Here is a 26,956-nt window from a genome sequence, read left to right on the forward strand (position 1 = left end):
TTCGTTTTTTTAAAGTGGAGAGAATAGTTTAATGAACCTCATGGACCCATCACTCCCAGCTTTAACAATCATCAATGTTTTGCTAATCTTGTTTTCACATAAGATAAATTCTTCATCTCAGTTACTTCTTATTTGGGGGGCTTTTAAAGTAAAAATACAAATGCTCCTGTCAGAGCAAAACAGAATACAGGCTGAGCAACCTTTTGTTCTTTCCCAGTGCCGGGAACCCAAGGAGGGGAATGGAGCGTGGGAGCCACCCCCTAGCCGGCGGGGGGGCTGCAGGTGGGGGCGGAAGAGGTTGGTTCAGGTGTGTGGGACCATGGCTGATGGGGAGGTGTGCGTAGACGTGGACGCGGAGGGCAGGGGTCCCAGGACCGTGCTCCCAGGGCGAGGCTGCGGGCGGCCTAGAGGGCGGTGTCGGACATGAGGTCCTGCGGCGCCCCCTCGCGGGAGTAGAACTCATCGATCACGCTCTGCGGGATGCGCTTCAGCATCTCTTTGGGGAAGATGCGCAACAGCTTCCATCCCAGGTCCAGCGACTCGAACACGGAGCGGTTCTCGTAGGGGCCTAGGGACAGAGCGGGAGTGTAGGGCGCGCGCGTTTGTGTGTGTATGTGTGTGTGTGGCGGGGTAAGGGGGTTACTGCCTAAACGCCCCCAACGCGCCTCACCCTGGTTGATGAAGTTCTTCTCGAATTTCTGCAGGAATTCCAGGTAGAGCAAGTCCTCTGAAGTGAGCGCCTCCTCCCCCACCACTGCCTTCATGGCCTGCACGTCCTTCCCAATGGCGTAGCAGGCATACTGGGTGAAGAGAGGCGGGGGGGCGGGAGGGGTGTCACCACAGGCTTATCACAGGAGTCTGATGGCCCCCAAATTGGCTGTGCGTGGCCCACTTTTTGGGGAGAGATTTTGCCAGGAGAAAAGCTCGTGGTTCAGAGGGGGCTCAAACCTCCAGCTTCCGAAGCTAGCTTACCCGCCAGCCCCTGGACTCTCTCCTTCTTACCAGTTGGTTGGAGACATCTCCGTGGTCCTTTCTCGTCATACCCTCCCCGATGGCGGACTTCATTAGCCGTGACAGGGAAGGGAGCACGTTGATGGGGGGGTAGATCTAGGAGGGGGGAGCAGAAGAAGGGAGTGGCAGAGGGAGGGTGCGAACTTGCCTTCCCTTCCTACCACACTTCTCTCCCCTCCCCCTGTGGTTCACAGGAGACTGGTCCTCATTTGTCCCACAGCGAGGTCGCTGGTCACTCCCCGCCCTCCTTCATCTCCCACAAATTCTAGGTCTTGGGTATGCAGGTGTCTACAGGTGTGCTTCTAGACAGGAGAGTGGCCGGGGAGATGACATGACCTTAGTTAGTGAAAGGCTCGCTATTTCAAAACTGTTGATTATTTGGACAAAAACCAGGTTGAAGCTTAATAGCTAACAGCTGTAACGAAAGAAGCTGCCACGCAAAGAGGAAAAAGTCATAGGGTGCCTTTAACCTCACATGGGACAGACACATTATTCACCATCTACTTGTGTCAGTTACCCATTGTTTCCTGTTCATCAAAACAAATTACTGGAAAGGGAAGAGAAGTGTTTTTTATTTAGTATATACTATCTGCTAGATGCTTTGTATATGCCAACTTATTTTATCCTCCACAATGCAACTGTGTGATAAGTATTATTATTCCCATTTTATAGAAGAAGAAACCTAGGATCAGAGAGATGAAATTATTTTCTCCAGGTCCCACAGCCAGGTAGGCCGGATTCTACCCGGACCTGTCTTCTGTCTGTGAACCACACAGTCTTCCTGGTGGGTTATCTCCTGTTTGGGGTTAGCCTTGCCTGGCCCCTCCTAATTCACAGAGAGACGAAGCACAGGGGATGGTGGGACATCTGTTAGTCGGTGTCTTTGGGGTGGTAGACAGAGCAGGATGTGGGTAGGGAGGGGACAGTACCTGTCTGTTATGAAGCTGTCTGTCCACGTAGATCTGTCCCTCTGTGATGAAGCCCGTCAGGTCTGGGATCGGGTGGGTGATATCTACAAGGAAATGCACTGGCCTCAGTGTAGATGGGGCCCATGTCTCTACCCACTTGGGGCCATCTGGGTTCTATTTGCCTCATGGGAGTGATAGGGGTGTGGGGGGCAAGAAAGGGAGAGCATCCAAACTGGTGGAGGAACAGAGCTACTGCACATCTATGCAAAGAAGCATGGGCCATTTGAGAGTCCAGGTGGACAGGAGGGGGGAGGTAGGGGGCTGTGGAGGTAGTGGGTAGTGAGGAAGCTCACCGTCATTGGGCATGGTGAGGATGGGGATCTGAGTGATGGATCCGCCCCGGCCTTCCACGCGGCCTGCCCGCTCGTAGATGGTGGCCAGGTCTGTGTACATGTATCCAGGGAAGCCTCGGCGCCCAGGCACCTCCTCTCTAGCAGCCGACACCTGCAATATCCGTGCGCATTGGGGTAAGACAGGGGTTGAACGGGTGATACAGAGAAGGGTGAGGGGAGATTCAGCGACTGTGTGAGAAGTGGGTGGGGGGCAGAAGAGGAATGGCTAGGCTGCTGCTGCTCCCTGGAGCTCACGGGAGTGGGGGCGGGCCTGGATGGGCGAGCTCTGGGGTGCAGGGGCTGGGGAGAGGCAGGGCTGAACCCCACACCCCTTGCCAACCGCCTCACCTCCCGCAAGGCCTCTGCGTAGGAGCTCATGTCAGTCAGTATGACCAGCACGTGCTTCTCACACTGGTAAGCGAGGAATTCTGCGGTGGTCAGCGCCAGGCGCGGAGTGATGATCCGCTCGATCCTGGAGGTAGGGCCAGTGTTTAGAGAGCCTGGAGGCCCAGGCTGTGCTAAGTGGAAAGTGCACTGGGAAGCTGGTACTGTGCATAGCAGCAGAGGAGTGGATAGACCCCCAGGTCAGGGCGATGGTTCCTGGGAGTGGGCACTCAGCCATGTCTGACACTCCCTCCTCCTAATGTTCAAGGTAGGAAAGGGGCAGAGGCTGGAGCAGGCGGGGAGTTGGGTGAGAATGAGAGAGACAGGGCTAGCAGTGTCTGATGAGGGTGACGGTGGCCCGTCCTGTGGCTTGAGGTGAAGGACTCTGGCGTATCAGAGCCAGGTGGGGTCTGCTCTAGCTCCCTCTTCCCCAGGGCACCCTGCACTTGGGTCCCTGGAGACTCTCACTCTGCATCCTCAGGATTCTTTCCTCACTGTTTCTCTCACTGCTCCTGAGCACATAAGTCTGCACCATCCATGCACTTGTCGGCCTGGCAGCCCTTGTCCACTTGACGCATTCCCAAGGCCATTCCTCTGGCTCTGGGCATTCGGTCCTGGGCCTCTGTGCCTGTGGGTCTTTCCTTTGGTGATTCATCGGGGCGCCCAGAGCTCTGTTACTTAGTTTTTGAGTACCCTCAGTACCCAGGATAGTTTATTAGAATTTTTTTCATCCACCTGACCCCCAGATTTAAACTCACTTTTTCTAAACTTTTAAAATAGCAGTTTTTCTAAACAAATGGTTTAGGGAAATATCTTTAGTGGTGACTTTGTGGAAGGGGCTCAAGGATGAGGAGCCCTGACTTGGGACAGTGGCTGGATGCAGGTTGTAGGAAGAGCAGAGGGGCTGCAGGCGACAGGTAGGGTGGTGGTCCGGCTCCCTATGTCTCTCCGTGGGCTATCCATGCCCCTTACCCAGCCTCAGTTTCCCCATCTGCACAACAAGGGGTTGTTCTCCCAGCTCTGGCCCATAGCCATAGTTCTGGGATGCCCATGAGCCATGGTACTCTGAATCTTGGAAGCAGACAGGGCCTGCTGCCTGCGGGCAGTATGGGCATCAGGGGAGGGCTCACGTGGGGTCATTGGCCAAGTTCAGGAAGAGGCAGACGTTCCCCATGGTCCCATTCTGCTCGAAGTCAGACTTGAAGAACCTGGCTGTCTCCATGTTCACCTGGACACACAGCAGGGAGGGCTGGAGGCGGGGCCCAGTGGCCTGAGGGCAGGGGCCTGGGTCCCTCCCATCTCTTCTCAGTAAAGCCTGTCCACTGACTGGCTCCCAGTCACTGGGAGCATGCTGGGGCTTGAGAAGACAGGGGCTAGGGTTGCTGCCCAGTCCTGGGGGGGGGGTCTCATCAGACCCTTCAAAGAAAGGTTCAGACTCCAGGTTGAACTCCGCTCAGTGCCATCCCTGCCTATCCCTTGGCCAGCTGCTTCCCTGCTAAACTCCCCGTTCCCCTCAGGCCCTCTGAGGGCCCCCTGGTATCCCCCTCCCGAAGCTGTCTTGTCTCCCCAAATTCCCTGGCTTCCCCCTCCTCCAGGCCATGTTGGGCTCATCTGGTAGGTGCCATGGCCTTTGGGATGCTTGAGGGACAAGCGGCCCTGGTCACTGAGCCCGCCACACTCCCTCTAGTCATGCTCTCACCTCTCCCACCAGACAGGCTGGGACTGGGACGCTTCTCAAGGAGAAGAGTTGTGCCTCCCCCATCAGATCAGGCCGTGCCAGGGGCCAAAGGAGACAAGGCTGCCCACCCACAACTTCCAGAATGTGCCAATCTGCCCAGCCCCTCTTACCCCCATGGCTGCAAAGACGATGGCAAAGTTGTCGTCGTGATAGTCCAGCACAGCCTTGGACTTCTTCACCAGCCCAGCCTGGCGGCAGATCTGGGCAGCAATCTGGGGTGGAGTGGGTTGGGAGAAGGATGTCAGCACCAGAGCCCAGAGCCCACCCCACTGAGCACCACTGAGGAGGATGGACGGAGCACTTTCCAGTCCATCCTCCTGCCAGGGCCTTTGGTGGGAGGAATCCAAAGCCAGAGAGGTGAAAGGGCTGCCCCAGATCCTACAGCCTTTCGAGGGGGGTGGGGCACCCTATTCTGTGGCTACTAAAGGGCTGAGGGTGCCTGTCAGGAGGAGCAGGGCAGAATAATAGTTCCAAAGAGCAACTGCCTCAGTATGGGTTTGGGGCAGTTTGGCCCTTCAGACCCCCTGCGCCTCCCCCACCTGCTAGGGGTTATCTGGGCGCAAAACTGCCCCAGGCGTGCAGTGTGAGGAGTTACCAGCCACACAGATCCAGGTGTGTGTGTGTAGGGGGAGGGCGGGGATGCTTATGCCCTCTAATCATTGTCTTGAGGGTGCCCTGGGGCACATCCAGGAGTGGTCATTGTGGGGCTGGTCAGGGGAGGAGCATCTAGAGTCCTTGTCACACCAGCTGCTATGAGAACAGGCTGTTCACTCTTGGTGGCAGGAGTGGGGTAGGGAACCTGCACAGGGAGGCTTCAGATGGCCGTGGGGCTGGCATAAGAGGGTTCACTTGGTGCAGAGAAGAAAGATCATTACAAGGAGCAGTGGGTAGAGCTGTCAGCCCCGCTGAACGGGACTCTCAATACTGGGGCTACCGACGGGCTCTCTTGTGAGCCAGGGAATGCCCCGCTCACTTGGAAGGAAGACCTGCCTGGGGACAGTGAGGAGGTCTTATATAGCCCTCAGTCCCTGAGCTGCCAGAGGACAACTGCCAGTCTGGATACTGGTCGCCCCAGCTGGGCTGGCCGCTCCTCACTGGTGCACCAGCCCTGGCCTCAGCTCTGTTCCTTCCCCCTGCCCGTGCCTGCAGGCCCCTGCAGGCCTCACCTCATTGTGTGGGAGCCCAGCCGCTGAGAAGATGGGGATCTTCTGACCACGGGCAATGCTGTTCATGACGTCAATGGGAGAGATGCCTGTCTGAATCATCTCCTCAGGATAGATGCGGTCGTGGGGGTTGATGGGCTGGCCTGGGAGAGGGCGATCATGGACCTGTGCTCAAGGGTTCAGGTCCTTCCTCGCTCCCCCAATCCTGCGCCAGACTCCAGAACAGGAGTACGTAACAGAACTTTCTGTGATGATGGAAATGTGCTCTAACTCCGCTGCCCAATACAGCAGCCCTAGTCTCATGTGGCTATTGAGCCTATGATATGTGGTTTTAAAATGAAATTTTATTCCATTTGAATTAATTTGTATTTAAATGGCCACGCGTCCAGCTCTCTCTTGGACAGTGCTGCCCTGGTACATTGGAAGCGGCAGCAGGGTGGAGGTCAGGCTGGCCCCCATGGCCGAGTCAGGGCCTCTTCAAGATCTACAGGTGCTGTGTGTTGTTCAGAGGACCTGAGGGTGACCCAGAGACCTCCTGTCTGAGCAGATGTGTGTTCTGTGCTCTGCCTCTGATTGGCATGTGGCCTTGGGCCAGCCACGGACCTCCATGGGCCTCCATCGCTTCCTCAGTAAACTGACATGATAGGGTTGGAGGACCCAGCACGGCCTCCCAACTGGGAGAGGCTGTGTCTGCCTCTGTAAGCCACCCCAGCCAGCTCTCAGGGGGAGGCAGGGAACTGGAAGGCAGGAGAGAGATGATCTTGGGGCCTGCGTGGAACCCCGCATGACGATGATGGCATTTTACAGGAACTGGACATGCTGTGTTAATGGCAGTGTTTCAGTCTCTGTGGCAGATTTGGGGGCAGAGGGACCTTTGCTGCTCTCATATCACATCTGATCTGCCTGTTAGTTGACCAGCCCTGGGGGCGAGGCCTGGGCAGTCGCCCCTGGCCTATGTCTGGGGTAGAACTTCCAAGGGCAAGGTGACAGAGGTGATGACTGGGAGTGGGGAAGGTGCTTAGAGGCTGGGTCCCAAAAGCCATCCAGAGCCTGGGACCAAGTGACCAATGGTCACTCACCATTGATATCCAGGAAATCCTCCGCCATGACCACTGGCCCCTTGTCAATGGGCTTGCCGGAGCCGTTGAAAACCCGACCTAGGGGTGAGTGAGGGGTGTTGGAGGATGCTGGGGGCCAGCCCTGTGTCTCTCACTGCTGCTCACCCTCCATGCCACTACCAGCTCCCACCGCCCCCACATCTTGATTGCCCTGTGTCCCCCTCCCCCTCAGCCCTCGGTTACCCCCAGAGAGCTGGCTACAGTGACTGTCTCCTTGGGGGGTCTTCCCATCTCTCCTGAAAACCTTTAAAGGAAAGGCCTTGGCCCAGGACCATGACTTGAATGGGCAGGGTGGGGGGGGCGGGGGGAGGGCAGTTAGGGCTGGAAAGAGGAGAGGGCCAGGAATGGCAGATCTTGGGAGAAAATTAGGGGACGTGCAGTCCATTTCAGCCTGACCCCAAATAGATGGCACCTGTGTGCCTCTAGTTTATTGAACCTGACTTCCTCATTTATTGAATGCCTGCTGTATGTCAGGCCCTGAGCTGGGGTTGGGGTCGAAGAGATAAGACACAAGCCCTCACCTCAAAGAGCTCACAGAGGAGGCAGACATGGAAAGAGGCAAGGACAGTGCAGTGTGCTAAGCACTTGGTCAAGAAAGCTGAGCTGACAGGACAGAGGAGCACCCCCACCTCGCCCCACCCCACCCTCACCCAGCATGTCCTCCGACACTGGAGTCCGTAGGATGTCCCCTGTGAATTCGCAGGTGGTCTTCTGGGCATCGATCCCAGAGGTCCCTTCAAACACCTATGGGACAAGAGGTTAGTTACTCTAATAAGGGGCTTGCTGGGGAGAAGGAGGCCTCCCATTTTCCCATTTGTCCCCAGCTCTGGGTAAGGTGCTCTCAGAAAAGTAGGACATTTTCCTGCCTTTGGAGCTTATAAGATAGTGTGGGAACTTTGTGGGTTCATTCATTTATTCAACTAGCCAACATCTCATTGACTTACCTGCACAATTGCCTTGGTCCCAGCCACCTCGAGCACTTGCCCGCTCCTCTGAGTCCCGTTGGGCAGGGTGAAATTGACAATCTCGGCATACTGGGCAAACTAGTGGGAGGAGAGAGTAGCCCAGAGCGCCAGTGAGACCAGAGGTGAAGTCCGTGTCTCCTCCCCAACCCTCCTTGATCCAATCTCAAGCTTCCATCTCCTCTCTTGTGCTCAGACACTCTTGGAAATGAACTTGAGGGTATGGGAAGTGGGAAGCTTGCATTCTGTTTGGGAGGCAGTATACCTGGATGGGTAGGAGCACTGACTTTAGAGCTGCAAGACCAGGGTTAGAATTGAAGCTCTGATGGTTAGAAGCTGGGTGACCTTGTGGAAGTTACTTAATGTTTCGGAGTCTTACTTTCCTCATCTTTAAAATGGGGATAATAATAATAATACCTACTTCACAGGGCTGCTGTGGGGAGGAAATGAGATAATATATGTAAAGTCATTAGCTGGTGCCTGGTACCTTGTAACAGCTCAATAAAATGTAGTAGCTATTATGGCTGTTTAGTTCTCCTGGATGGCACAGTTGTGTCTGCCCCTGGGGGCAAATGGTGAACACAAGGGGAAAGTGCTTTCCTTGGCTCGCAGATGTCCCCATGTACCAGGGACAGTCTCTCCCTAGACATGGGACTGGGAGTGATTCACATGTCTTCCTCACAGGCTTCAAGAGTAAAAAGAATCAGGCTAATATCTGGAATATGTAAAGAACTCTTACAACTCGACAATAAAAAGACAAATAACCCAAGTGAAAAACGGGCAAAGTATCTGAATAGATATTTCTCTAAAGAAGATACATAAATGTGCCAATAAGCATATATAATGCTCAACATCATTAGTCCTTAGGGAAATGCAAATCAAAACCACAGTGAGATACCACTTCACGCTCACTAATATGGCTGTAATAAAAAACATAATAAGTGTTGTTGAGGATGTGGAGACATTGGAACCCTCATACACTGCTAATGGGAATGCAAAATAATGCAGCCACTTTGGAAAACAGTCTGGCAGTTCCTCAAAAGGTTAACCAGAGAGTTGCCATATGACCCAGCAGTTCCACTCCTAGGTGTATATCCAAGAGGATATATATCCTAGGTGTATATCCAAAACATATGTCCACGTAAAAACTTGTACATGAATGTTCTAGCAGCATTATTCATAATAGCCAAAAAGTGGAAACAAACCAAATGCCCATCAACTGATGAATGGGTAAAGAAAATGTGATATCTCCATCCAGTGGTGTATTATTTGAAAATAAAAAGCAAAGAACTGATGCATGCTATAACATAGGTGAACCTTGACAACATTATGCTAAATGAAAGAAGTTAATCACAAAAGACCACGTATTGTATGATTCCATTGACATGAAATGTCCAGAATAGGCAAAGCTATTGGGACACAAAGTAGATTAATAGTTGCTGGGGGTTGGAGGGGGGAAAGACTGGGGTTGACAACTAACAGGTACAGGGTTTTCTTTCTGAGGTGATGAAACGTTCTGGAATTACATAGTGGTGATGGGGGCCGGCCCCGTGGCTTAGCGGTTAAGTGCACGCGCTCCGCTGCTGGCGGCCTGGGTTCGGATCCCGGGCGCGCACCAATGCACCTCTTGTCAGGCCATGCTGTGGCGGCGTCCCGTATAAAGTGGAGGAAGATGGGCACGGATGTTAGCTCAGGGCCAGTCTTCCTCAGCAAAAAAAAAAGAAAAGAAAAAAAAAAGGAGGATTGGCATGGATGTTAGCTCAGGGCTGATCTTCCTCACAAAAAAAATAAATAGTGGTGATGGTTGCACAATTCTATGTATACATTAAAAACTACGGAACTGTACACTTTAAAAGAGTGAAGTTTATGGTATGTGAATTAGAACTCAATTTAAAAAAATGATCATCAGGCTTTCCCTCCAGGACCACTGGCAGCAGTGGGCAGTGGAGGCTGGCCCCAAGGGACTCCCCAAGCTCTGCCTCTGTGCATGCTCCAGGAACCAGGTTCCCAGTCTTTACCCTCGTCTAGAGGAGGCCACAAGCTGGGCCAGGGAAGCAGACCCTCCCCACTGACACTGGTCCTCAGCACCAAGAGAGCTAAGTCCTGTACCTGCACCTCTTCCCAGTTAAGGAACTGGAGAGAATGCATAGCTTCATCCAGGCTCCCTCATCTTGCTTCCCATGGAGTAAATCATAATCTTAATCCAATAAAAATAAATGATAAACACCCCTGCCCCCACCAAAGTTCCTAATATTCGGGGAAATTAAAGTACTTCTCTAAATTACTCCTTGGACCTTAGAGGAAATCAAAACTGGAACGACAGATTACAGAAAAGAATGAACAGCATCACTTCATGCCGTGATCTGTAGAACACATCAAGTGGTACCACGTTTTCTGATCATAGTCAAAGTAAGTTAGAAGTCAATAACAAAAAAATAGAAAAACCTCATACATTTGGAAACTTAAAAGCATTCTAAATACAGAAGAATTCATAATCAGAATTAGAAAACATTTAACACTAAAGAAAAATGAAAAATTATATATCAACATGTATATGATGCCTTTAAAGCTTTAAATGCTTATATTAGAAGAGAAAAAAGGTTGAGGAAGCTTTAAGTATGCAACTTAGAAGTTAGGAAAAGAACAGCATTATAACTCCTAGAAAGTTGAAGAAGTAATGTAAGAGCAGAAATCATTAACACAGAAAAAATATATATAATAGAAAAGATCAACAAAGCCAAATTGGATCTTTGAAGAGCCTAATAAAACGACAAATCTCGGACAACACTGATTAAGAAGAGAGAAAAGGCATGAATAAATAACTGTTGGAATGAAAAAGTCAAAACTGGCTATACTAATAATATTAAAAAGATAATAGAAAGGAATTATGAACAACTTTATGCAAGATATTTCAGAACTTAGAGGAAATGAATAAAATCCTAGTAGAATACCACCCAAATGAAAACCAATTAAAAACTAAATAGAAAACCACACTAGTCCTATAATCCTTAAAATATTGAATAAATATTTTAAAATCTTTCCACAAAAAAACACCAGTCCCTGATAGTTTTACCAATAAGTTCTAACAATCAAGGAACAAATAATTTTGAAATTTATTTAAGCTCTTCAAAAGACTGGAAGAAAAGAGATGGTCTTTAATTCATCTTTTGAGGCAAGCATAACCTTGATACCAAGACAAGATAATTATGGGAAAATTATAGGCAGTCTCACTCACGAACAGAGATGCAAAAATCCTAAACAAAACATTGGCAAACCAAATCTAGCAATGTATAAAAAAGACCAAGTTACAAACCGAATAATAAAAGAAAAAAAATTAAAAAACAAAAAACGATGATAAACACACACACATACACACACAAAAATAAAAAATACCAAGTTGGGATTATTCTGGGAATTCAAGGTTAGTCTAATCTTAGAAAATCTATTAATGTAATTTGTCTTATTAGTGGATTAAAGGATAAAAAAAACCTGTGATCAAGTCAAAAAATTTTAGAAAATTAAAAAAAAACTGTCCATGATTAAAAACAAAAAACAAAGAACAAAACTACTCTTTGAAAACAGAGACTAAAAGGGAAATTCCTTTACTCAAAGTATCCTCAAAAAACCTACAGAAAATATCCTAGTCAATGGTATAATGCATGAAAGATTCCCTTTAAAGTTAGGAGCAAAACAACAAGGCTTGCTGTCATCATTCTATCCAGCCTTGTGCTGGAGGAACAGCCGAAGTCATAAGATGGACAGAAGATAAAGATTAGAAGGAAACAAAACCATACAATGGAAAACTCCCCCCCAAATCCAAGACAGATAGTACCCCCCGAAAAACTATAGACCGATTTCTCTTACAAATATAAATGCAGAAATTATAAATAAACTATTAGCTAGTCAAATCAAGCAGTATATTAAATAAATGAACAAGTATGACCAAATAGGATTTATTCCAAGAATGGAAGCCTGCATCCATCAACATTTGAGAATTTGTTAACATTTGACAACGTGTGTCATAATAATAATGAGTTTGTCAACATAAACTAAAAGAAAAACCCCAGAGGGTTATGTAAATAGAAACCAAAAAGTTTTTTGATACGATTCGGCAAAGCTGTTTCTATTACAATTCTGTCAAACAGGAACAGAAAGCAACTCCTTGAACGCTAGACTACGTACCAAAACCAATATCCACCTCCTTCTACAAGGTGAAATGCTCAACTCATTTTCATTTCTAGTAAAATCAGTAACACAGAGAGATGTCTGTATCACCATTGTTACTTAATATTGTTTTGGAAATTTTAGTTTATACAAGACAAAAAAAATATATTAAAAAGTATACCAATAAACATAAGTGGAGAATGTTCTATATTTTTAAAAAAGTGGTGAGAGGAGGAGACTGTATTCTCCAAAAATGTCAAAGAAAGGCTGTGGGAAAGTTCCAGATTATAGGAGGCTGAACAGCCATGGTGATTAAATGCATTACCTGACCCTAGGCTGGATCCTATATTGGAGGGGGAAAAGATGCTACAAAGGAGTTTATTAGGCCAGCTGACAAATCGGGGTGTAGATGGTAGATTAGATAAAAGTATCAGTGTAAATTTCTAAAATTGATAACTACTGTGGGTATATAAGAGAATATCCTCATTCTTTGGAAATACACACTGGAGTATTTGGGGATAACTTACCCTCAAAAGATCTAGAAAAGAATTATGCACATATATATACCCTCAGAGCAAATGATAAAACAAATGGGATAAAATGTTAACAGTTGGGTATGTGGATGTTCCTTGTACTATTTTTATTTCTGCAACTTTTTATAAATTTGAAATTGTTTCAAATTAAAAAGTAAAATTAAAGTATGCTGATGGAAGAAGAGATATAATTCTCTTTATTTACAGATGATGTGGTATATCTAGAAAAACCCAAGAAGCTCTAGCTAAAACAGCAAACAAAACAGGATTAATAAGAGGATTTGGCTGTATACAAGATAAAGACATAAAAATCAATCTCTTTTTTTCTATTCCAATGACAATCAGTTAGAAGAGGAAATGGAGAAAAATATTCCATCCCCAATAGGGCCAAAACACATAAAATATCTGGAAATAAAATTTAACAAGAAAGGTACAAGAACATAATAAAATCATATCAAAGGACATAAAACAAGCCTTGAGCCAATGGAGAACAATATTGTTTTCCAAGACAGAATGACTTACTATCATAAAAATATAAATCCTTTTCAAAAGTGTATAGATCAAATGCATTCTCAGTGGATTATTATTTTTTCTGGAATTAATAGAATGATCTTAAAATTCATATAAATGTCTGAGAATATCCAAGAACAATTACGGAAAAGATCAGAGATGGAGAACTTGCCTTATCAGAAATTAAAACGTGCTCCAAAGCTACTGAAGGCACGTGGTAGGTGCTGGTGTGAGACGGACAAATGGATAAGTGGGACAGACTAGAGTCCAGAAATATCCCAGATTTTATGGGACTATGATAGCACAAATGTGGTATATTAGTTCACAGGGAAAAACAGAATTTATTGAACAAATGGTGCTAACATAATTGGGTATCTACTTAGAAGATACCCACATCATAAACACAAATACATTCCAGGCATATTAAAAAAATTAAATGTGAAGCTGAAACAAACAAACAAAATACTAAAAGAGATTTTCTTCTTTTCTTTCTTATGGAATACTCCAGTTAAAAACCAGATAAAAGAGATGTCTTTAAGCAAGAAAAGAAATCTGGAAGCCATAAACGAAAAAATAGATATATTTGGTTATATAAACATTTGGAATTTCTGAATGGCAAAGGCACCATAAATAAATGCCAACAATAGACAAAGAGTTCCCACCACTCACTCTGTACAGCTTGATGTGTAGGAAGATTTCACAGAGGAGGAAGGGAAATCTAAACAGATAAAAAGATATTCAGCTCCCCGAGTCATCAGGTGCATGCAAATCAAAGCAGACAGTACTAATTTTCGTCTATCAGATAGGCCAGATCACAAGAGAGAGCATACTCGGGGCCAGCCGGGATGTCGGGAAGTGGCTGCCTTCATACATGATTGGTAGGAATGTGAATGACAGCCACATTTCTAGGCAAGCAATCTTGCCCCACATCGTCAATATCTATTTGAAAATAAATATGCATTTTGAACCAGTGATTCCATTTCCGGGCATCTATCCTATAGCAATAAAGGCATCCGTATAAAAGATATATATATTGCTGTACTATTTGTAGCAACAAAACCTGGAACCACACTGCATGTCTATCAATAATGGAACTATGGAATAAATCACAGTGCATCCATACTATAGCCTGCTAGGTTGCTATCAAAAAGAATGAGTAAAATGTGCATGTACTGACATGGAGGGAATCCTTGAGATGTTTTACGAGACTAACCTCTAACATGGGTATATTTGCCCATATACAGCAGGATCTTGACGTTGGTTATCTCAATAGGTTAGAGGCAGATAGTTAACTTTATGTGTCTTTTCTTTTTTTAGTATATGAAATCTGCCTTTCAGGCATTCACTATCTTTTTTTTTTTTTAAGGAAGATTGGCCCTGAGCTAACATCTGTTGCCAATCTTCCTTTTATGTCCCCAAAGCCCCAGTAGATAGTTGTATGTCATAGTTGTACATCCTTCTAGTTGCTCTATGTGGGACGCGGCTTCAGCATGGCTTGATGAGCAGTGTAGGTTCCCGCCCGGGACTGCTGAGGCGGAAGGCGCAACCTTAAGCACTAGGCCACCAGGCTGGCCCCCATGATGTGTCTTTTCTTTGGTTCACTAGTTATGAGGAGCATGTTTTGTGGGGTGGTTTTTTTTTAGAAATTTGGGACATGTTCAAGTACAGTGCAAGTGGTTATCACCATCATTACTATTATTACATCCCCTGCTCCCCACAAACTAGTGGCCTTAATGGCCAGGGAGGAGGGATGGATGGCTCAATTTCCCAACGGGGTGTGACCAGTGTGGGGGCCACTCCCCTGGGGGCACCCCTTCTGGGGTTGAACCTGAGACAGGAGGGTTTGCAGCTCTGACAGTCACTGAGGGAAGCTCTGGCTTGGGCCCCTCCTCGTCCTGTGAAGAGCATGCCAGGAAGGCGACCTAGTTCCCCCCCAGACTACCTCTTTGGCCCTGTGGAGTGAGGGCCCTGGGGATGAGAGGCTCTCCCCAAGAGGAACGCTCTGAGGTTGTTGCAGCGCTAATGCCCAGCTGTCTTTGGCTTCTCAACCACAAGAGGGAGCCCAAGAGCAAGGACTGCGAGGTCCTGAGAAACAAGTTAAATACAAGTCCTGGCTTCTTTCCCTTTTCTGCTCTTTGTGGGCCTGTGTCTCTGTCTGAAATGGCCACTGGCCTCATTGTCTGTGGAGGTGATGGTGGGTTGCTAACCTCAGGAGGAAAATTTCTGGACAGAGCATAGGCCAGTGTGGGCCTAAAAGAACTCAGGCAATGGGCCCAATAAAAACCAGGCAGCAGGGGGATAAAAAGTAATCATTTTATGTGGGTGAGGGAGGGTAGGAGGAAAGGAGAGTGGAGAGGTGTGTGTCCCTGAAAGATGAAATCAGAGAAAATGAACTTTAAATAGCAGAGAGATTACAGTCAGACACAAGGAAGAACTGTCAGAACCATCACTCCCAGGCCTGGAGAGTGTAGTCTGGAATCCTTTAGGAAGAGAACACCGGGCTGTATGTGTGCGCGCGTTGGGTATTTGTTTGTGGCGAGGGGTGGTCATAGCCAGCTAGAGCAATGCATGCGGAGGAGAATGCCCGTGTGCAACAAGGAGCTTTGGTCCAAAGGAGCCCTGTTTCCCAGTCACATACTGAGCAAGCCTGATTCTACCCACTCTCACTGTTGGTTACTAAGAGGACTGCAGGGAGTGGGAATGGCTCTGTGCAACCTGTCTCCTCTGCTGCAGATTCAGCTGAGTCCAGTAAGGGGTCAGGCCCAGGGGAGCTGCTGCACACACTCGGAGGCCTGGGGAGTTCTTAGCAAGCCTGGCGGGACTTGTCCCAGGGCGTGCTGGCCCCCAAGGCCTCTCCTTCCCACAATGCCCAGGGCAGTCTGGGAACTCCTCTTTGGAAACTGTCTTCAGACCTGATGTACACTCTTTTTTTTTGGTGAGAAAGATTGTCTCTGAGCTAACATCTGTACCCGTCTTCCTCTAGTTTGTATGTGGGATGCTGCCACAGCATGGCTTGATGAGCAGTGTGTAGGTCCCTGCCAGGGATCCAAACCCCGGTCCGCCAAAGTGGAGCACATGGACTTAACCACTACGCCACCAGGCCGGCCCCCTGATGTACACTCTTTAGAAAACTTTTTCCTCTGAGAGTTTGGGAGCAGCCACAGACATTTGGAACTAAGTCTGGTGGACTGGGTAAGTGCTTACTCCAAGGCTCAAATAAGGACTGATCTGAATCACAGAATATAGGAGTTGGAAGATCCTCTAGAGCAGCAGTTTTCAAGGTGTGGTGCCCAGCCCAGCAGCAGCAGCGTCACCCAGAAACTTGTTAGAAATGCAAATTCTTGGGCATCTGATCTGTTGAATCAGAACTTTGAGTGGGGGCCCGAAGGATCCCTCCAGGGGATTCTGATACATGCTCAAGTTTGAGAACCACTGCTCTGGTGAAATCTCTCTAGAATATTCCAGGCAGGTGGATGTCAGATATCCAGACTCTTCTTTAATGCTTGTACAACCTTGTGTGACTGTATGTGAGTGTGTGGGTGTGTGTGTGATTGTGTGTGAGTGTGATTTGTGAGATCAGGGCTGGTGGTATGGATGTTTAACAATCCAGAGGAGTCAGTTTTATACTCTACAAATTAGGATGGTAGCCTTTTCTGGGTCACAGACCATAGAAAATCAGATAAAACTGTGGAATCTACCCCCAGAAAAATGCACAGACACAGGAATACATACCTTCAAAGGTTTGCATACAATTTCAAGGGCCTTATTCCCTCAGCTAAGAACCTCTGATCTACACAAAATTCTTTCCCCAGATACTTTTCCACTTGAGAAGGACGGAAGCAGGAAGCCTAATTGCCTGTGTAATTCATTGGGGGCAGAAGGTGGCGCTGTGGAGACAAAATTGTGGCGTTTTGCCAGAGCAACTCTAGAACAAGGAAAGGGGTATGGGACAGTGGAAGGGAGTTCACAGAGGTGCCTTCTCTGTCTCCTGAACTTATGAGACTATAAACTACTGATTCCTCTCCTTCCTTCTGCAAGGGTCTCTGGGTGTCTCCATCACCCAGTTATTCTGTTCTGCAAGGTCACAGATGTGCCCAACATTCACAGAACTTAGGGCTGGGGATCTATCTCCAGTTCCCTAAGTCCACCCCACTTTACAGTTGAGAAAATGGATGTCAACATAGGTACTGACTCTCCACACTGCACTGGGTCCTCCATAGACTGACAGGCATGGTAGGGAGCGTGGTGAAGATGGGCGAGGGGGCAGGAGATGACACCAACTGTTGCATCAGGCATATTAGCATTTCTACATTCCAGGCAGAGCTATTGCTAGCTGTTCTCAAGGGGAAATAGTAATAATACATTTATCTGATTTGATTCTCATAACAACCCTATTATCATTTAATAGATGGAGACTGGGATTTACAGTCCTAGATAGATGGCTCTCAAACTTCAGGGAGCATCAGATCACCGGAGGGCTCGTAAAAACAGATTTCTGGGCCCCACCCCAGGAGATTCTGATTCTGTCAGTCTGGGGTAGAGCCCAAGAATCTGTATTTCTAACAAGCTCCGAGGTGGTGCTGGTCTGCTGATCTAGAATTGACAGGTAGCTAGTGGAAGGGGTGGGATAAGCTGGGATTAAAACTCAAGAAGAGGGCCGGCCCCGTGGCTTAGCGGTTAAGTGCGTGCGCTCCGCTGCCGGCGGCCCGGGTTCGGATCCCGGGTGCGCACCGAGGCACCACTCCTCCAGCCATGCTGAGGCCGCGTCCCACATACAGCAACTAGAAGGATGTGCAGCTATGACAGACAACTATGTACTGGGGCTTTGGGGGAAAAATAAATAAATAAAATCTTTAAAAAAAAAAAAAAAAAAAAAAACTCAAGAAGAGTTTAGACAAGACAAGACTGTCTGGACCCAGTGCACACACGCATAACCGCTCCATCACACTTCCTTCCAGGGCATCCCTGACACTAGTGGACCAAATAGTAATGTCCAGATGAACATGGAATTTGTTTTCCAGAAACGAGTGAGTTTGATTTCTTTACTATAGTTGGCTCAAGTTTTGACAGGTCCATATTTAGTCAAGCTAACACGTTCCTTCATTTGTCTCATTCATTTATTCAACCTTCCTTTAAACAAACTGAGCACCTACAATGGTCTGGGTTCAGTAAAAGTGCAGTGTGGGGCTCTGGGAGCTCAGGATTAATAAAACACCATCCATGAACCAATAGGAGGGCCCAGGGTGTAGGGAGAAGGAGACAGGGAGGAGACATGTGGCCAGGGAGTAGCCAGAGGCCTCAGATACTGCCAATAAACGGTACACAAAGCCAAAAGTAGGGACAGGCTGACTGCCCAGGGGGCTGGGAGAGGCTTCCAGGAGAAGGTGACCTCTCAGCTAGCCCTGGGGATGAGTCACAGGGAGGGGATGGCGAAACTGGTTGAGGAGGCAGAGGGTCAAGTATGTGCAGAGGCCAGGAGACGTCAAATGGCAGCTCCACACAGAGACAGTGTGGGTTTCTAGGTGGGGAAGGAAGCGTGATGAGAGACTAGAGTGAAAAGGCGCACAGGAACCCTGATGGAACGTAAGCCCTGTAAGGTGAAGGCACTGGGGAGGCACTGAAGTGACTTTGAAGCAGGGGAGTGAAGGGGTCAGGGCTGCCTGGCTGCAGAGTGGAGGATGGGAGGCACCGGGCTGGTGGCCAGAGGCCATGGCCATAATAAAGAAGTGGTGGGGTGGGAGATTGCTGACAGCGCATGGCACTGGCAGACTGGGGTCCAGAAGGGAGAAGTCAAGGGTGGCACCCAGATTTCAAGTTTGGGGGTGTATACCCCCCAGGGTGGGGTGGAGTGGGAGCCTGAGGGGTGGAACTGGGAGGGGGGGACCGCAGGGTGATCTCGTACCTTTGCAGGGCTCTTTGTGCCTCGAGAATCCTGAACCCCAGGACTCAAAATACTGCCAGTGTCTGCCATGTTCCCCCAGTTCCCTGGGGGCATGAAGTCGCCCTCACACCATTTCTATCTGTGAGGGCCCCTGCACTGCCCACCCATGCTGGCTCCCAGGCCGAGATAGTCCAAAGGCCTTTGAAAACCATCGAGCTCTGGAGAAAGGTGGCTGGCAGTGATGTGCCGCCTCCTCTGCTTCATTTTGAAAGAGGAGCCACGAGAGTGGCAGGTGGGAGAGTCTCGCCCGTGAGGAATCAGACGCGGGCGTCCTACTGCTGAAGAAGAGACACAATAGCCCAAGTCCCCCAGTACACGGGTGGTAGAAGCAGGTTTCCCAAAGCCCAGAGTGGGGCTCCCACTGAAAAGGCAGGAAGGGGAAACCTCAGGGGGCTGGGGAGATAGCTTGCAGGGGAGAATGTAGGGGTGGGTGACAGGGGATCAGAAAGAACAGGGCAGGCCCGGGGGCCATCCAGGAGCAGTACAATTTAGAAGAAATTCTACACAGGGGTTGGGGAGCCCTGGGATTTGGCCTTAGTGCCGGAAAGAGGCGGAAGTCTTACCTTGACTTGGTCTAGCACCACCAGGGGCCCGTTGACGCTGCACACAGTCCTGTAGGCTGGGGGAGGGGCAGGGGTGGGTGAGGGTCTCACACCCAGACACACACACACACACACAAACACACACACACAGAGGCATCCTCCGCCTTTCCCCTCTATGCACCACCCCCACCTCCTCCCAGCCTAGGCCATCAGGGTCATTAGCTGTGACAGGGCCAGCCACCATTGCTGTAAGGGTCATGCCCCTGCCCGCAGGGCCCCCGCTGCCTCGGACACCTGCAGGAGGCTGGGGGAGGGCCAGGGCAAGGGCAGAGGCCCCTGAGAGTCCTCCCCTCCCCCAGCCACGCAGAGGCCTGTCTCATCCCTGAGGCAGCTTCCCCTCCTGCCTCAGCCCCACCTTACCCACTCCTTCCTCTCTGACCCACAACGTTTTCCAAAAGTTTCTGGCCCCCGGCCATGGCTGAGAACTGCCCTCCCCTGCTCCTCCCCAGGACCACACTTCTCTCACGCCACACTGATTGAGCACTGTGTGTGCGGAGGGGCTGTGTGTGTGTATGAGGGGTGCAGGCATTGGTGAGGAAAACCAGCCTTGGTGCCTGCTCCCACTGCGCTTGGCTCTGCAGGCCCTGCTGGGGAGACTCCCGCACTCCCTGGGTTCACTGGGTACCCGTGGGGGAGGGGAGATCAACAAGGAAGGAGGAAGAAGCAGAATGTCCCACAGTCCTAGTGGCTGGAAAGACCCGCACATGGGGAAATGAGCTCCACTTACAGGAAGTGATTGAGTTAGACATCAAGAAATACTTCCTAACTCCAGTGTTGGGGACCCCAGTAGAAGACGCCACGGACTGGCAGACAGGAAGCCTATTTTGGTTCCACTAGGGGCTAGTTGAGGGACCGAGGGACTGTCCCTCGCCCACAGCCCTGGGTCCTGGTGAACTGCTAATGTGACAACTGAGATGAAGGAACTTGGCAAGGCAAGGTGGGCAGGGGTGTCTGTAAAGTTGCTGGGTCATCACAGGCTAGAAAGACCTCAGAGGGGAGAGTGGTCCAACCTTCCTTCAACAGGCGAGGAGAACAGGGCCCAGAAGGGTGAAAAGCCTGGCTGAGGGTCACACTGCACACCTGGGCAGGGCAGGGGCTGGGACCCTACCTTGTGCTTCCCTTCAGACCACATGGGCTTCCAGGCACTTACGCTCCTGCTTCTAGGCAAGCCTGGCCCCAAGCCACTCCACACGGAGGGAAACCAAATGCCCCAAGCTCGCACCCTCCCCAGTCGAGGGGGAATACTCCTTATTTTTGTGGGAAGTAGGAAGACCTACTGGGTAAGGTAATCCCTGAGTGGATATTTGCAAGGTTCTTCCAAGCTTAAGTCCTGTAGGAAAACTCAGGCACAGGAGGAGGGCGTGAGAAGATAGCTTCTTCTTGGGCCAGAGCAGGGGAACTCCCTCACCTTCCTGCCTTCAAACTACAGACCCCCGTGCACCTGAGCCGCCCTCCTCTTCTTTCTCCTTCCTCATGGGTTCCCATGGAGGAGGTGTCCCACCTTCCAGCCCTGGAGATGACTGCTCCCTGGGGTGAAGGGCTGGTGCCTTCCCTTCTCTGTGGCCTGCCTCTCAAAGAAGGTCTAGTATCCCCATTCTTTAAAACTACTCCCTCAGCCCCCGTCCAAGGCCAATTTCTCTCCTCCCCTTCACAACCTAGCTTCTCGAAAGCACGGCTCCATTGCTGTCTTCCCTTCCCCACCTTCCACCCCTTCCTCACCCTGTCCAATCTGACTTCTCTCTAGGTCACCTCTGGCCTACAGATTGCTAGATCCAAAGGGACCAGAGCGGACACACTCTCTCCCTCAGCCCCTGGGAGGCCCTGCCCCTTGGTGCCCCCCACCTCTCTGGCTGCTCCTCAGCCTATTTTGAGGCCCCTTGGATGTTGGAGGGCCTCAGCGCTGGGACCTGGCTCTTGACATCTCACTCTCCTTCCCCTGGATGATCTGCTTCCCTTCCCTCCCACCCCTTCCTTTCTTTAAGCATATCTATCAGATGGCTTCTAGGTACTGGGCTAGGCAAGTAAAGGTGGCAAATAAAACATGGAGCCTACAGTTCAAAAGAGGATAAAGAGAAAATAATTTAATTACAAACTGCAGTAGGTGCAATGAAGGGAAAGAACGGGGTGGGTGAGAGAGAATGGGCTGGAGGACCAGACTGGGTGCAGTGGAAGGAAGCAACTTGCAGGAAGGGCCATTTGAGCTGCCTCTTGGAGATCAAGTGGGTCATCCAGCCAGCCCCCAGAGAGCTGGGCAAAGGGCATATCTGGCAGAGGTGAGGAAGCCCAAAGGTCAGAAAGAACTTGGTGCCTTCGGGGAACAGAAAGAAGGGCAGGGCAGCTGGTGTGCACAGGCTCGCTTCCGGGGCGCAGGAGGACATAACAGCTCCAAGAGACATGAGGGCAGGGGTGTCTGTGGTGTTCGTTGCTGAATCCCACCTCTTAGAATGGTGCCGGGCACATGGTAGTGTGAAAGATGACATGAGTGGAGTCATGTTAAAATAGAGCCAGAGCAGCCATTCCAGAGGAATTTTCTCGCACAACTTGTTTTCTTTATCTTCCAAACTGGACCAAACCGCCGACATTCCAAGAAGTCAGTAAAGACAAACATATCCTGTTTGTATGGACTGATGAAACTGGACTTTGCTGATGACCGGATCACTAACCAATCAAGGAAGGACAAGGCTTGCCTAATGATGGAATCTCAAGCCAGTCTATGAAGTACAAACCTAGCCTCACCTCATCTAGCACCAATGGACTCTTCTTTAATACAACTCGCCTCTTCCTCCCCTTTTCCCATAAAAACGCTGAGCCCCTCTCCTGTAATTGGGACACGTTTTGGGTTTCTACTTGAATCTGTGCCTCCCGAATTGCAATTCTAATTGCCCAAATAAATATTTGCTGTTTAAATTGTAGTGACTTTTCCTTGGTCAACACTCAGGAAATATTTGTTGGATGAATTATGGAAGGCGTCACCTGGTCCCACCAGCTCGTTCCCCTCTGTCCTACATCAGGACCGATGGTGCCCCTGGCACTTTCCCAGCCCCAAACCAAGTGAGTTTCCTTTCTCCCAGCCTCAGGGCTTGCTCCCCTGGCTCCTGCCACTCCTCTGAAGACAGAGGGCGCAAGGATGAGAGAGAGGATGCTCAGGGCTAAGGGGGGTGGTGGGCATAAGAAGACCCCAAGGAGGGAAGGTAGGGCAGAGGCTGGGCATCACCCTCCCCACCAAGAAGAAAAATCGCCAAGCAGCCACACACTTCCCCTCCTGCAGACGTGGCATTTTGGTCAAATTCTCTGGATTGCTAGAACCATGTGGAGCGGAGCAGAGCATGTGAGCCCGGCAGAGGGAGGGTGGGGAAGTGGGTAGGAGGAGATGGATCCTGAGAACACAGGAATGAGTACGGGGCGGAGGGCGCCACATTTTAGAAAGCCCCGAGAAGAGCTGGTATCTTGCTGGACCTGGAGAGAAAATACCAGACCAGCCAAAAGGGCTGAGATGGCGGAAGAAAGACGCAGGGTGGGTGGGCCTCATAGGGCGGTGGGTGTGAGAGGGGAGGGGGCCCCGAGGTCCAGAAAGCCCCAGGGAATGGTTTCCAATTCTGCCTCTGGAGACAAGTCTTTCAACTTCCTCCCTTCGGTCACAGCCGGCTCCCCCCATTTCACAGCTTCTGCCACGTGAAAGCCCCATTAACCCTGGCAGCCAACAACTCTACCGTGGGGGGTGGGGCGCCTGAAGACTCGGGGAGTGATGGTGGTGGCAGGCACAAAGAGGGGAGCAGATCTGCTGCCCATCCCCAGTCCCCAAGGAGGAGGGGCTGGTCTTGGGGGAGCTGAGGGGCCGGGGGCAAAGTGCTTGCCTGCAGCAGAGCCAGGTCCTCCGGGCTACCAGCTTCTCAATTCGATGCCTGGCCCGAGCCCAGGCCACACTGGGGACCAGCGTGTGGTCTCCAAGTCCCCCACCTCATCGCACCAGGCTTGTCTGTAAGCCACCTTCCCAGGCTTCCAGCAAGCAGGGTGCCTGGCTCTAGGGGGGCTTCAAAAATAGATGCTGGATGAATACACCGCTCCATGGTCTGGACACTTCACTGCGGATAATCCGTGTATGTGGCCATTTAGGTTCCGCATCGGGCTATTCACACCTTCAAGGACTTGCCCCCGACTGACTCCTGCAGCCCACAGGGTCCTCTCCCTTCTGAAGTCCCACAGCGCTACCGGCTGCCACCCGAGAGGGCATCCTGCCCTCCAGCTTCTCTCTGCCTTAACGAGGCAGATGGTGTCTCTCCCCTCAGACTAGGGCTCTGTGTCTCTCCTGTCAGACTAGAGCTTATCTTTTCCTAGACGCTCTCTGGTTTGGACACAGCCAAGGTGGTGGCTGAGCAAGAAAGGTGTCGTTGCCTGGAAGCCAGGCCTTCTGTGCCCACTCCCAACTCTGATTGTGCCCATTGCATGGAATGGCAAACTGAGGCCCAGAAAGTCGGCTGGTTTCTCCTAGGGTATCCACAAATCAGGACAGTATCCTGGGGCACTCAAGGTTGATGGCCACTACCCCAGCCCTAGGACACACACCTCGACCCTGGAGAGGTAGAGGGTGGGGGGTGGTGCTGGAGGCAGGGGACTGGACCGGAAGACCTCTGAGGGGCGCTCCCTCAGTAGGACTTCCTGAGACTTTGCAGACACTCCCTCCAGCTGCTCTGCTCCCTGCCCCCCATTGTCCTTGCTGACACTTTGGGCTGCACTTTGGGCAGCAGGCGGGTGGAGCCCCTCCCTGCCCCCATCTCCCCACCGCCTTCCCTGTCAAAGGCTCAGCGGGGCTCCGAGCAGCCCACTAATTAGGGCCAGCCCAGCCACACCTGCAGCGTCCTGGGAGAGGGCTGAGCCAGGCGCGCCCATGCGTGCCTGAGGCCAGGGTGGGGGCAAGCCCAGGGCAGCAGGTCCCACACCTCCTCCCCAGTCCCGCTGGAGGGATTAGGGAGGGAGGGCGGGGCTGGAATCTTAGAATCAGCCCAAGACCCTGCTGGGTGGAACTCCCGCAGTGTAACCTTCCTTGTTTTTTGGTTGAGGAAACCGAGGCACTCAAGCCCCTGGGCTAGCTAACTGCTCTCCAACCCTCGAGCCAGGCTACCAGCCTGTCCGTCCTAACCTTGGCTCATGCTTGGCACCCCCCACCCCTGACCCTGGCATCTTCTGCCCCACATGACCAGATAAATCTCCAGCCACCTCCTCTCCCTGGGGAACAACTCTAGCTCGGAGGGAGGCACAGGGGTCCCTTCTTTCCCAGGGTGGATATTGCGGGGGTTCACTCCCCATCCTGATTCCACCCCACCCCCTCCTTTCTGGCCCATTCCTTCCCTCAGCCACTGCAGTGAAATCATTTTTATTGCCTCAGGCCTGTTTAGTTCACCTCCTTCTCCAGGAAGCCTTCTTCTGGACTCACACCCATCCATGGCTGAGCGAGACCCCTGGCTCTCTGGTCCCCCCAACTCTCCCCCAGGCTCTTTCTGTCTCTTTATGAAGTTCTCCTGCCAGAAGTGCCTGGAGTCCCCAGGTAGGAGGCCAGGCTGGGGGTGGGGGGAGGGCAGAGAGGGACCCAGGAGTCCTGCCTCAGCAGTAGCTCCCCCAGAGGGCAGTAGCTCTGGGAGTCTCCAAGCCCTCCTTGGTCCACACCTGCCTGTGCCCCACAAGGAGAAGACGGCTCAGGCCCCTGAGCAGAGAGGCGGGAAAGTGGAGAAAGCTGCAGGCGCAGAAGCACACCGAGGACTCAGCCTGCCCCTGGGCTGGGAGAGTGTCCGGGCTGGGCTGGGACTGGCCCCTGGGTGTACCCTAAGAGGACGCTGGTCGGCAGCAAATCGAAGGCAGCTGTCTGTATCATTGCAATAACATCTTTAACCCAGGCATTGAGCAAAGCCCGGAGGGGCTCCCCCTGCACTGACCCTTGTCTCTGGGTCAGCTCTTGGTGTGAACACACTTGCCTGGGTGGGGGGCCACATGGAGCAACACACGTGCAAACACGGGGCACTGCCACCCCTGGGTTGCAGCCTGGGTTAAACCTCCAGGGTGTCCTTTGTGCCAGGGCTTGTTGACTGTAAGTACAGGGCTGGCTGGGAGGGAACGGGAGGGAGGGAATTGTCTGCCCCCAGAGCAGACCCAGCTCTCAGCTGCCCTCTCAGGTCACTCCCCTCCCCCACTGGACTGCAAGGAGCTACAGAGGGAGCGGGGCTAGCTGGGCTAGGCCAGCTTTTCCCCACACACACCCTGTTCCGAGCCTCTGTTTCTGCTTAGCGGTGCCGGCCAGGCCGGTTTACTCCAGTGAGTTGGGCTGTCTGAGAATTCGAGAAGTCACCAGGCCAGGGAGGGTGACCTTGGACAAGGAGAGATGGGGGAGGGGGGGCTCCCTTTGGTCCTGGGGACTTACTGGGTTCTCTGTCTCAGACATCTGGACTTGGCCCACCCCTGCCGGACCGGCACTTGAGCCACACCCGGGGATGGCCCCTCTGAAGCCTGCAAGGGCACCCTGCAGCCCCTGTGGGCACACACACTCCTACACCTGGGTGCCAGGCTCTGGCTCTGCCTCCACACAGACATGTGACATCACCCAACCACACACTCACCCATGTTCTCCTCGGGAGCCTGCATGCTTAAGCACATACACACATATGCTTACCCTCATCCTGCGTGCACAAGCTTGCACACACACTGTCACACATTTCCTCACTCTGATCACACACACTCGCGCTGTCACATACGTATTCGCACATATCCTCACCCAAGTGAAGGTGGAGCCCAGACACACCGAGGCACCTGCCTTCCCCTGGTTATACACACAGGACACACACACATTGACATGACACACATCCTGAGAACGCACACGTACTCTGCATTGCCACACACGTTCTCCAACAACACTGGTTATGCATTTCCTGGTGCTGAGTGTTCTGGTGCACATGCACATACCCTAAACACACACATTCACAAGGGAGTGTGTGCACACACACACACACACACACACACGCACTCTCTCAGGGGGCAGTTGGGAGCTCTCTCTGGACTTGGGGTCTTAGTGCAGGGTCAGGGTGATGACTGGGAGGTTCCTGCAGTGACTCGCCTGCCCTCTCCTCTTGGGTAGCCTGGGCTGGGGACCCCCATCTCTCCACCTAGAGGTGGCCCCTTATCCAGGTAGCCCCTTGTCCAGGTAGCCCATTGCATCACTCCACTGGACTGAGAGCCCCCTGGGTCTCCCCAAGTCTTGGGTCTTCCTCTTCCCTGAGCCTAACGAGCAGGACCTGGGGACCCAAGCAGCCCACCCCAACCTCACTCGCTGGGGGGTCGTACTCACTGACACGGGGGCGGGTGATGTAGTTTCGGGTGACCGCCTGCATGTGCTCGCGGGCTGCGCCCAGGTCACAGCTACTGCTGGGGAGCCCCTCGGGCCTACTGTCTACCTTCGTGGCCATGGTGAGGTGTCCGGCTGGGAGCTGAGCGCCTGAGCCTGCTGACGGCAGGTCCAACACTTCAGGCTCAGCTGGAACTAGAAAG

The 26,956-nt window shown here is 51.2% G+C and overlaps 1 protein-coding gene across 3 annotated transcripts; it reads right to left on the bottom strand.

The window, feature by feature from the left end:
* On the bottom strand, positions 1–26,956 carry ATP6V1B1 (ATPase H+ transporting V1 subunit B1). Of its 3 annotated transcripts, XM_004435566.3 has the most exons (14): positions 26,757–26,954; positions 19,388–19,443; positions 7,659–7,757; positions 7,365–7,458; positions 6,676–6,753; positions 5,600–5,739; positions 4,544–4,645; positions 3,826–3,923; positions 2,660–2,783; positions 2,273–2,423; positions 1,941–2,023; positions 1,003–1,107; positions 671–800; positions 1–568 (listed from the first exon to the last, which is right to left on the bottom strand). In XM_004435566.3, exons 1-14 carry the CDS (start codon positions 26,872–26,874, stop codon positions 405–407), a joined length of 1,542 nt encoding a protein of 513 aa, XP_004435623.1. In that variant the 5' UTR covers positions 26,875–26,954; the 3' UTR covers positions 1–404. The 3 variants fall into 3 exon arrangements, with proteins under 3 accessions (XP_004435623.1, XP_087292723.1, XP_087292724.1); XM_087436597.1 differs by lacking the exon at positions 6,676–6,753 and having other exon boundaries at positions 26,757–26,955; XM_087436598.1 differs by lacking the exons at positions 2,660–2,783; positions 3,826–3,923 and having other exon boundaries at positions 26,757–26,956.

Source organism: Ceratotherium simum, chromosome 11, assembly GCF_057802395.1.
Source record: "Ceratotherium simum simum isolate JZ-2026a chromosome 11, ASM5780239v1, whole genome shotgun sequence".
Taxonomy (NCBI): Eukaryota; Metazoa; Chordata; class Mammalia; order Perissodactyla; family Rhinocerotidae; genus Ceratotherium; species Ceratotherium simum.